General features: G+C 43.0%; 1 protein-coding gene across 1 annotated transcript in view; it reads right to left on the minus strand.

The window, feature by feature from the left end:
- Positions 1-12716, minus strand: part of GPC3 (glypican 3) — a 632623-nt gene that overhangs the window by 203896 nt on the left and 416011 nt on the right. The window contains exon 6 of the mRNA XM_044268393.1: positions 6064-6184. Coding sequence (XP_044124328.1) covers positions 6064-6184 — 121 coding nt within the window. The remainder of the gene's footprint in view (positions 1-6063; positions 6185-12716) is intronic.

Below are 12716 nucleotides of genomic sequence, written 5' to 3' on the forward strand. Positions count from 1 at the left end.
CAATGGGTCTGCAAAAAATAAAATGGATGCAACACAGACGCCGAGGGTATTTTTTGCGGATCTGTGTTTTGCAGACCACAAAACACGTACGGTCGCGTGAATGCACCCTAACTCTAGTAGTCTGTTTGTCTGCCGCATCAGAGCACCAGATTTCCTTTACTGCAAATGTAAACCTAACCCAAGATATGTATCTGGTCACCATTAGCTGAATGTTAAAATAACAATGTAAATGAGATAAAGATGTAGCAAACACTAACTGGACACATCACACATTAAATACACAATTGCAGCAAACTGAGTTGACACATGACAAAACAAAAGCCAGTAAAGTCAAGTAAATGCTTGGTGCAGCTGTGTATTTTAAGAGTTAAATGTTAACATTTGCTACTAGGTTTGAGCGACGTGGACTTCGAGCCGAATTTCATGAAAAATTTTAATCGCCACAAAGCCGAATTTCCTTGTGCTTTGTGGAAACTAATAAATTTTCCCTGAGCCACCTGAGTGCAAAGAGGCCGCCCCTGACATTCTGATTGAAGATCCCCCGCAAAATCTTGTGTGTGGTCACATATGATCGTCTTTAACCAGGAAGAAATGGATGAGGTGAGTATTTATATTTTTTTTACCCATGAAAGGCCTTCATTTTTACATTAGATGCTGCACTCAACAATGAACACGGCATCTGAGGGGGTTCAATGACATGTGGCGGCACAATCGTCACAAGCAGAAAGTAATGGCTTAACTGGGTGAGAGGCCAAGTCAGATTTTGGGAGGTACTATCTCTCCTTGGGGAGAGCGCCCTAATCGGTCTGAGGGGACTTATAGGCCACACATGCTTCTCTGGAATTCTGGGAGGGAAGGGATGCAAATGAGCTCTTGGCAGACTTTGCCTCTGATGCTACCAGATGTAAGGCAGCTATCCTATAAGTCAGGAATGCTCAACCTGCGGCCCTCCAGCTGTTTTAAAACTACAATTCCCACCATGCCCTGCTGTAGGCTTATGCTGGGAGTTGTAGTTTTAGAGAGAGACGCAGGTTGAGCATCCCTGCTATAAGTCAATGTTCAACCCTTTAACCCCTTAAGGACACAGCCCTATTTCACCTTAAGGACCAGGCCATTTTTTGCAAATCTGACCAGAGTCACTTTAAGTGCTGATAACTTTAAAACGCTTTGACTTATCCAGGCCATTCTGAGATTGTTTTTTCGTCACATATTGTACTTCATGACACTGGTAAAATGAAGTCAAAAAAATTATTTTTTTTGCACCAAAAAATACAAAATTTAACAAAAATTTGGAAAAATTTGCAAATTTCAAAGTTCCAGTTTCTCTACTTCTGTAATACATAGTAATACCCCCAAAAATTTGGATGACTTTACATTCCCCATATGTCTACTTCATGTTTGAATTATTTTGGGAATGATATTTTATTTTTTGGGGATGTTATAAGGCTTAGAAGTTTAGAAGCAAATCTTGAAATTTTTCAGAAATTTACAAAAACTCAATTTTTAGGGACCAGTTCTGGTCTCAAGTCACTTTGCGAGGCTTACATAATAGAAACCACCCAAAAATGACCCCATCTAAGAAACTACACCCCTCAAGGTATTCAAAACTGATTTTGAATACGTTGTTAACCCTTTAGGTGTTGCACAAGAGTTATTGGCAAATGGGGAGGAAATTTGAGAATTTAATTTTTTTGTCTAATTTTTCATTTTAACCCATTTTTTCCACTAACAAAGCAAGGGTTAACAGCCAAACAAGACGGTATCTTTATTGCCCTGACTCTGCCGTTTACAGAAACACCCAATATGTGGCCGTAAACTACTGTACGGCCACACAGCGAGGCGTAGAGTGAAAGGTGCGCCGTTTGGTTTTTGGAAGGCTGATTTTTATGGACTGGTTTATTTACACCATGTCCCATTTGAAGCCCCCTGATGCACCCCTAGAGGAGAAACTCCCTAAAAGTGACCCCATCTAAGAAACTACACCCCTCAAGGTATTCAAAACTGATTTTACATACGTCGTTAACCCTTTAGGTGTTGCACAAGAGTTATTGGCAAATGGCGATGAAATTTGAGAATTTCATTTTTTTGCCTAATTTTCCATTTTAACCCATTTTTTCCACTAACAAAGCAAGGGTTAACAGCCAAACAAGACTGTATCTTTATTGCCCTGACTCTGCCGTTTACAGAAACACCCAATATGTGGCCGTAAACTACTGTACGGCCACACAGCGGGGCGTAGAGTGAAAGGTGCGCCGTTTGGTTTTTGGAAGGCTGATTTTTATGGACTGGTTTATTTACACCATGTCCCATTTGAAGCCCCCTGATGCACCCCTAGAGGAGAAACTCCCTAAAAGTGACCCCATCTAAGAAACTACACCCCTCAAGGTATTCAAAACTGATTTTACATACGTCGTTAACCCTTTAGGTGTTGCACAAGAGTTATTGGCAAATGGCGATGAAATTTGAGAATTTCATTTTTTTGCCTAATTTTCCATTTTAACCCATTTTTTCCACTAACAAAGCAAGGGTTAACAGCCAAACAAGACTGTATCTTTATTGCCCTGACTCTGCTGTTTACAGAAACACCCCATATGTGGCCGTAAACTACTGTACGGCCACACAGCGGGGCGTAGAGGGAAAGGTGCGCCGTTTGGTTTTTGGAGGGCTGATTTTTATGGACCGGTTTTTTGACACCAAGTCCCATTTGAAGCCCCCCTGATGCACCCCCAGATTATAAACTCCATAAAAGTGACCCCATCTAAGAAACTACACCCCTCAAGGTATTCAAAACGGATTTTACAAACTTTGTTAACCCTTTAGGTGTTGCACAAGATTTAATGGAAAATAGAGATACAATTTCAAAATTTCACTTTTTTGGCAGATTTTCCATTTTAATTTTTTTTTTCCAGTTACAAAGCAAGGGTTAACAGCCAAACAAAACTCATTATTTATGGCCCTGATTCTGTAGTTTACAGAAACACCCCATATGTGGTCGTAAACCACTGTACGGGCACACGGCAGGGCGCAGAAGGAAAGGAATGCCATACGGTTTTTGGAAGGCAGGTTTTGCTGGACTGTTTTTTTTTACACCATGTCCCATTTGAAGCCCCTCTGATGCACCCCTAGAGTAGAAACTCCAAAAAAGTGACCCCATTTTAGAAACTACGGGATAGGGTGGCAGTTTTGTTGGTACTAGTTTAGGGTACATATGATTTTTGGTTGCTCTATATTACACTTTTTGTGCGGCAAGGTAACAAGAAATAGCTTTTTTGGCAGCGTTTTTTATTTTTTTATTTACAACATTCATCTGACAGGTTAGATCATGTGGTAATTTTATAGAGCAGGTTGTCACGGACGCGGCAATACCTAATATGTATACAATTTTTTTTATTTATGTACGTTTTACACAATGATTTCATTTTTAAAACAAAAAAAATGTTTTAGTGTCTCCATAGTCTAAGAGCCATTGTTTTTTCAGTTTTTGGGTGATTATCTTAAGTAGGGTCTCATTTTTTGCGGGATGAGATGACGGTTTGATTGGCACTATTTTGGTGTGCATATGACTTTTTGATCGCTTGCTATTACACTTTTTGTGACGTAAGATGACAAAAAATGGCTTTTTTTACACTGTTTTTATTTTTATTTTTTTACGGTGGTCACCTGAGGGGTTAGGTCATGTGATATTTTTATAGAGCCGGTCGATATGGACGCGGCGATACCTAATATGTATACTTTTTTTTATTTATGCAAGTTTTACACAATGATTTCATTTTTGAAACAAAAAAAATGATGTTTTAGTGTTTCCATAGTCTAAGAGCCATAGTTTTTTCAGTTTTTGGGCGATTATCTTAAGTAGGGTCTCATTTTTTGCGGGATGAGATGACGGTTTGATTGTTACAATTTTGGCGTACATGCGACTTTTTTGATCACTTTTATTACCTTTTTTTGGGAAGTAAGGTGGACAAAATTTCAATTTCATCATAGTTTTTTATTTTTTATTTTTATGGCGTTCACCGTTCGGGTAAAGTAAGATGACCGTTTTATAGATCAGGTCGTTACGGACGCGGCGATACCAAACATGTGTAGGGAATTTTATTTTTTTAATTTTTAATCAGTGATAAATGTGTTTTTTGATTTTTACCTTTTTTTCACTTTTTTTTTGACCCAGACCCACTTGGTTCTTGAAGATCCAGTGGGTCTGATGTCTGTATAATACAGTACAGTACAATATATATTGCACTGTACTATATTTTACTTACACTGAACAGATCTATGCTTTCAGCACAGATCTGTTCAGCACCATGGACAGCAGGACGCCTGAGAGGCGTCCTGTTGCCATGGGAACCTTCCCCGTCTGCTCAGTTATGGTCAGAACTGCGCAGACGGGGAAGGGTAAGGACGGGGCTCTGGGGGGGCTGTCTGGGGGCTCTCTCCCTCTCCATCGGGGGCTGCAAAGGCACTGCAGCCCCCCGATCGGAGAGGGAGGGAGCTCCCTCTTACTGTTAACTTTTTCCATACAGCGGTCCGTACGGACCGCTGTATGGAAAGGGTTAAACGGCTGACATCGCATCACCGATGTCAGCCGTTTATACCAGGGTGCCAGCAATGTGCTGGCACCCTGGTATACCCACTGTACACCAACGATTACGCAATAGGAGGCGGGCGGGGGATCGCGATCCCGCCTGCCGCACCGCCCGCCTCCCGCACCGCCCCCACCGCCCGCAACACCCCCCCTGCACCTCCCACCGGGCTAAAATCATTCAGAGGTGCAGGGGGGGTGATAAATATATATTTTCGCCACACTAAAGTTTCTGATCGCCGCGGTCAGGGACCGCAGCGATCAGAAACTGCAGAAAGCGCAACAAACCGCAGGTCTGAATTGACCTGCGGTTTGTTGCGATCGCGGACATGGGGGGGTCACGGGACCCCCCCGCGCATTTAGCCGAGGTGCCTGCTCAATGATTTGAGCAGGCACCTTGTTCCGATCACAGCCGGCCGCACGGCAGTGATCGGAACAACACATGACGTACCGGTACGTCATGTGTCCTTAAGGACTCGGGAAACATGCCGTACCGATACGTCATGTGTCCTTAAGGGGTTAAATAGGCCTTGAGACATGACTCAGATATTAAATAAGCCAGCACCTCATCTGCAGACAGCTGTTTCGGGGTGATTGCTCCTCATCAGTGCAGAGCAGAGTGTACTGGCTTAACTCAGTGAGAGGCCTAAGTCAGGATTTGGGGGAGTAGGGCGGTGGGGTGGGAGAGCACCTTAGTCAGCTTGTTTAATATCCGAGTCATGTCTCAAGGCCTATTTAAAGGGATGAACATTGACTTATAGGATAGCTGCCTTACATCTGGTGGCATTAGAGGCAGAGCTTGTTAGGAGCTCATTTGCATTACTTTGTTCCCAGAATTCCAGAGGAGCGATGTATGGCCTGTAAATCTCCTCACGCCGACTAAAGCGCTCTCCCCAAGGAGAGATAGTCCCCCCCCAATCACATTGCTGAGAAAAATAAAGTTTTAATATATGCGTTGCCGTTACACCTAGAGGCAACTGCTGTGCCCTCTCCAATTTGATTGGCAGGGGCAGGTGTAGTAATGTTGTCAAAGTGCTGGGGGTGCAGAGAAAGCAGAGCCTCTAGGTGTAATGGTAACGCCCCCGTTGCTCCTAGAGGCTCATTTGCATATAGTAAAACATAATTTTTCTCAGCAATGCGGTAACATATGAATATGGGACCAACACAGATGCCTTCATCTACCAAGTGCACATGTAACAGGTCAGACAGTGTCATAGGTACAAATCCGCCGACAGATAGCTTTCAGTTCAAATCCCCCCAAACTATAAATGAATGCCCAGAGAAGATTACATCCATGGACCCATTGGACAAAAAGTAGTAGATTAAAAATATTCCCCCTCCTGTCCACCATATTTCATCCTCTGACGCATTATGAGCAGTTCATTTACATTAACCAGTTTGCAGTAGACGTTTTACGACCCAGCAGTTTGACATGACATTAATGGTAATTGCGCAGTGACGCGCTTTGTGTGCTTTTTACCTACCTGATTGACATGATTCAATTTATCAATGATCTGGTTAATTACGGGTTCGGCACTCCTCGCCTTTCCTTCTTGGTTGCTTGTTTGAAGCTTAAAGCCGTTTTTCACTGTATGGGGCTGAAACCTGTAATTTAGAATTTCGATGGATTACAAAGGTGTAAGACTGATCTGCGCTGTCAAGCAAGAATCTTGATAGAAAATATATAGTGAAGGCAGGCCAAGACACTGAGCAGCAGAGGTGAGGGGGCTGCAGTTTCCCTATAGATATGCATATAACCCCTTCCCGATGCAGCCATTCTCCTTTCCTTTTCAGTTTTTTTTCTCGCCAATCAGGGCTTGTTTTTTGGAGGACGGATAGTACTTTCACTTAATATTCCATATAATATAGTGGAAAGCTGTAAGAAAAATCTAAATGGCATAGAAATGGAAAAAAACGCAATTCTGCCATTGTTTTATGGGTTTTAATTTTACAAGATGTAATTTTAAAAAACAAACTTTCAAATATTGCATCGCCATGTTCTGAGATCTGTAACCTTTTTACATTTACCAGGACAGAACTGTGTGAGGGCTCGTTTAAAACCATAGCATATGAGTGGTTATTTACAGGAAACTGAGTGCTCCCATGACTGAATGCCACCCCACCTTCCCCCACAACAATATCAAGGAAGCTGACTAGTTTCTATGGCAGCCTGGGGCCTTCTGAATGCTCTGAGGCCAGCCATAGTAAAGTTCCTATCAAGCCCAAGGAACAAAGTGATTTTCCCATAGACTGCAATAGTAAACCACTATGGTATAAGTCAGGGGTGCCCAACCTGCGGCCCTCCTGCTGTTGTAAAAATACTCCCACCATGCCCTGCTGTAGGCTGATTGCTGTAGGCTGTCCATGCATTGTAGTTTTGCAACAGCTGGAGGGCCACAGGTCGAGCATCCCTGACAGGGGCGTACATACAGGGGTCGCAGGGGTCGCAGTTGCGACCGGGCCCGGCACTCCGGGGGCCCGGCCACCTGTGGACCCCTGGCCCCGCCCTGCAGAAGTGCTGTGCCTGCCTGTTTAACCCGGGGCCCGCCGCCCAGTGTTGCGTTTCTGCGCTGCAGTCAGTACCAGGCCAGCCCTACCCTCCTTGAGTCTCCACCCCCTGATTCTCCTCCCCGTGTGGGTGCGGCAAGCCTCTTAATTTCCTGTTACCGGACATGACGCCGAGACGCAGCAGGGAGAAGGCACTTTGAGGAGAGCGCGAAGAAGCCGGTGCCAGTGCCTGTCCGGAAGTTAAGATAAGATTAGATTTGTAAAAAAAAAAAAAAGGTCTTCCTAATTGCTCACCACATTTATGAGTGAGTGAGTTCAGAGTAGGGTCTGCTGGTCTGCTGCTGTAGCCTAACTCTGCTATATTTCTGTAGCCTGCAACCTCTAACTGCCCAGTTGGGCTGAAACTACTACACCCAACATGTTTTGGCAGTAATAGTAAATGGATATTGGTGCAATTCTGAGCTACTAGTCTATATAATACATATGTTCTATAAACCATCCATCGTCACAGAACTCCAAGTGTACACAAATGTTTACATATTTAGTGGGTACAGGAAGGTAGATAGATGCAAGCATGTCATCAGTCTTCTCTATAGGCAGTTGGTGAAGAGTAGACCAATTGTATGGCTTCCGTTGCAGAAACTACAGCAGATGTGATAGAACTCCAGTAGCAAGATGTTCAGGCAATAGAAATCCTATTACTTAGATGGGATGCAGCATTACATGGTAAGGAATTGAATGACCACTGGTACATTGCCGGCTGCTGTGCTTCCCTCTTCCCTTCCCACCAAAGCAAATGTCTTAAAGGGGTTATCCCATGACTAATGTAAAAAATGAAAATCAGACATCATATAGGACATAATTACAACAACAAAAAAATGGCTGCACACCGTTATATATTTAAACAATAGAGCTAAGAAATGGGGGTCATTCTAGATAAAAGTGGTACAATACCGACTATAAATGAGTAATGGAAGCTCTTAGCGCACATACGTGTCGGGCCCATCTACCAGGCGTCAAGGTGGCTTCCGCAGATGGGTCCCTATCACTAAAGAAACTGCCTCACTTTGGACTTACTTAAGCCTACAATATTCAGGGCAGTGTAGGAACCAGCTACAAAAGTACTCTGCCCAGAAGTCCCAGGTAGAACAAAAGTACTCTGCTCAGAAGTCCCAGGTAGATGGTATATTTGTAGGATGGATGGTATATTGAGGGGAGCGCCTCTTTTAGACTGAACACGCCCATCTACCTCGGACTTCTGAGCAGAGTACGTTTGTAGCTGGTTCCTACACTGCCCTGAATATTGTAGGCTTAAGTAAGTGCAAAGTGAGGCAGTATATTTAGTGATAGGGACCCATCTGCGGAAGCCACCTTGACGCCTGGTAGATGGGCCCGACACGTATGTGCGCTAAGAGCTTCCATTATTCATTTATAGTTGGTATTGTACCACTTTTATCTAGAATGACCCCCATTTCTTAGCTCTATTGTTTGTATATATAACGGTGTGCAGCCATTTTGTTTTTTGTAATTATGTTTGCTTCATGGATATGCACCTGTGATTCTGAAGGTTCTAGTCTAAATTTTCTTGCATTATATAGGACATGACAATCTCTTCCAAATAAAGCTAGAACCAGCCCTGTTACCTCACATGGATCCAAATATCTCTACATTCATTGTTCTGCTAGAATTATATCAAACTGACAGATTAAGGGGAGCAAATAAGATATATGTAGAGCAGCACCCAATACAGTCAATTATGGAGTGTCAGGAATGCATCAGCCAGTCAAATTACCCTGATCCATAGGGGTTATGACGTCATCAACCACAAAAGATACGACGGCAGCATCTCCAATCCAATAAGGCCTTATTCACACACAATGCATGAGACAGTACACACGGTCCGGTTACAGCTACGTTTCATTTACATAGTAGGCTTTATCAAGCTTGATAAAGGCTACTATGTAGCTGAAACAGGACTGTGTGTACTGTCTTATGCACCTTGTGTGAATAAAGCCTTATTGGATTGGAGATGCTGCCGTCGTATCTTTCGTGATAGATTAAGGGGAGCGTCTTTTCTGCTACATCTCAGGGGGCGTGTCTCATCTCTCCCTATCACAGCTCAGGGGGTGTGTCTCAGCTCTCCCTATCACAGCTCAGGGGGCGTGTCTCAGCTCTCCCTATCACAGCTCAGAAAGCAGTTGAAAGATGAAACTGAGCATGTGCGGCCATCTCAGTGAGCAGGTCAAGGAAATAGGAAAAACAACAAATCAGGTGGCGCTATACAGATACATTTTATTGAATAACTCAGTGGCTGTACTAAATGTTTTATTACATGTTATTATATGTACAAAAGTATTCAGATCCAGGTGCTGGTTTGAAAACTGTAGAATATTATTAGTAAGACAACCCCATTAAAGAGGACCTGTTACCTCTCCTGACATGGTTTATTAACTACTTTCATTCCACACGTAATAACAATTCTAGGACATGTATTCTTATGACTCTACGTTATGCTATTCCCCTATTATATCTACAAGAAGTTTAAGAATTAATTACCAGCAGTCTGCAATAAAGGTCCACCTGGGTGTTGCCGGATGTGGGTGTGTCCCTGCACAGTCTGACATTATCCAATCAGTGCTGCCAGTCTCAGACTGTGCAGGGACCTACCCCCAGTTGGTAACACCCAGGTATACCCTTATTGCAGACTGCAGGTAAGTTATTAAAAGTCAAGTAGGAATAATAGAGGAATGGCACATGATATAGTCATAATAGACACTCTATACAGAATTGTTATTGCATGGGGAATGTAATTAATCGCTAAAACAGACATGTCAGGATCGGTGACAGCTCCCCTTTAAGTGGTTGTGTATTCCATCTCCGTTTTTTTAACCAATAATGATATGGAATCCAAGATCTAAGGTGACTTATGAGCTAGTCCATATGGTAGACTAGGGGTTTATGGTAATATCCCTGGTGTTTCAGGGTGCCACAATGGATCAGTAAGGATGTCTATAGTGATTTATGATACCAAAGCATTAAAGGGAACCTGTGACATTTAAAGTGCAATCCAATCACTTTATAGACCAGGAGGAGCTGAGCAGATTGATATATAGCTTTATAGGAAAAGATTCTGTAAACCTTGTATTTTATTCATTTAAACCTCAGTTCTCTCTATGCTCAGGAGTCCAGTAGGCGGTCTTATCAGTGACTGACAGATAACTCTGTATGCTCTATGATAAAGGTAAGGCAATGGCTGAGTAGGAATAGAGTGAGCAAAGGTTTAATAAATAATTAATAAAACACAAGTTATACTGAATCTTTTCAAATAAAACTCTATATCAGTCTGCTCAGCTCCTCCTGCTCTATAACCTGCTGCAGACTGCACTGTATTCTCACTGTGACAGGTTTCCTTTATCAGTAACACCCAGTAGTATTTTTCTGTAGAAGTTTTGTTCATAGTTTTTGTCTGGATAACACTATGTACAGACCAAGCAAGGCTCGAGCCCTAGCATATCAGCACCCTGTGCCAAGTGGGCTGGCGGGCTCCATAACCTATTGTCTGCACATCTTTAATTTCCTCACACCAGCGTGCCAAGCTACTCTTTTATGTTTAACGCACAGCATCTCTCAGATGCCTCAGGTTCTTAGGAGGTTAGCATCACACCCTGCTCCACGAATGTGCTTTACTTACAGCATACGGTGATGTTCTCACACTGCCATCTAGTGGCCGCTGGAGCGTATTAAAAATGTCATGCACAATCTGGCTTTTCCATTAAATGCACACATTTTAATGTTTACTCCTGAATTTCTGATTAACACTTTTCATTAACCTATATTCTTCTCTGTGCATAAACATTTTGCCCGTCACATGCCATTAAACACAGATGAGCCTGCTGTTATATTATCCGATTTACTACAGGTTATACTGATGCCACCATCTTCTAAAAAGTGAACGTCCCCAAAAATACCATATCGGATGTTAAGGTGGACTACCGTTCTTCTAAATTCCTTCTCAACATTATTTAACAGTTTACACGTAGCATACATCTGCAGACTAAGGACTCATGCACTAGACAGTGTCCATTTTGCGATCCGCAAAACATGGATACCGGCCATATGCGCCCAGCGCTTTTCCGTTATGCAGGTCCTGCACGGTTATAGAAATGCCTATTCTTGTCCGCAATACGGACAAAAATAGGACATGTCCAATTTTTTGGTGGGATCACAGAACGGACACACAGCAAGACAGCACACAGTGTCCTTTCCACATCTGTTGCGGCCCCATAGAAATTAATGAGTCTTCTTCCGATCAGATGTGGAGCAAAAATACAGTTGTGTGAAAATCCCGTCTTATCATCTTTAAAGGGGTTCTCCGGGAATTAAGAAAATGAAAATACTTAAATATTACTTCATTATGATGGGGGCGTGGCCAGCAGCCAAGATGGACGCATCTGAGAGGAGCTCCGAGGCTGGCGCGGCACTACTAGGACAAATCCTGCCGAGCACAAGTAGTATACTGTCTCCAACCGCCTATTAAAACTTCTGAAGATGCACTATATTGACCAGGCAGCAAGAGACCTGGAGAAATATCCTGTGAGGGGACCGGAGCGCGCAGAGCTGGGACCGGTGAGACGAGGGGAAAGAAGGAGGCTGGGCTGCGGGCATACAGAGCGCTGCGGTGCATAAGACTAGGTGAAAGGAGCGGGGAAAAGTAGAAGGCGCATCAGACGGGTGGAGAGAAGGTGGGGATCGGGATGCCAACAATATTCTGAGTGCCCACTGCAGAAGAGGATGGGGCGCAACAGAAGGAGGAAGTTAGTGCAAGGAGGAAGAGAGAATCCTTATCAGCGCAGAGATTAACTGCAGTGGAGTCCACCATAACCTGCAGCCAAGCTTCCTCACCGGGGATTAATGGTTAAATCCCAGATAGCCTGAAAGAGGTACACCCATAGGAGTATAAGTTAGCTCCATAGAGAGTACTTCCTAGATCCACTGGCAGTTCACAAGAGAACACACTGATATATGTAGCTGGCCAGCTAAGAGCTGTCCTAGGTTGCTAGTATAGCTTATATGTGTATACAGCTAGACCTGCCAATAGCCTTAATACAGTTCCTATGTTTATGTGTTAAAGACAAAAGCAGAGTTATTTACTGTGACATCATGTTTTGGATGTCATATAACTGTTGTATTTTGTGTTCACAGAAGCAGAAAAGATAATATGCCTTTAAGATTCATTTTGTAATGAAAGGTAAGCTCAGTGACACAGCAGAAACAACAGAAAGTACAGTGTAAATCTGTTGTTGCTGGGCAGAAGTCTAGACCAATCACAGCCAGCTTCTCACACAGCAAGAGTTTTCACCAATCACAGCCAGCCTCACACAATCATTATTCACCAGAGACAGGAGCTGAAGAGACATTCACTCCACTGAGAGTTGAGTTTTATAGGAACAAGAGGCCTATATAGGTATTTAAAACAAGTTATATAATGTTCATATTGTTAGTATTGTGTTTAGAACTGTATAGTAAACTAGATATACAGTTGCAAGAAAAAGTATGTGAACCCTTTGGAATGATATGGACTTCTGCACAAATTGATCATAAAATGTGATCTGATCTTCATCTAAGTCAC

The sequence above is a fragment of the Bufo gargarizans genome, chromosome 9 (assembly GCF_014858855.1).
Source record: "Bufo gargarizans isolate SCDJY-AF-19 chromosome 9, ASM1485885v1, whole genome shotgun sequence".
NCBI classification, from domain to species: Eukaryota; Metazoa; Chordata; class Amphibia; order Anura; family Bufonidae; genus Bufo; species Bufo gargarizans.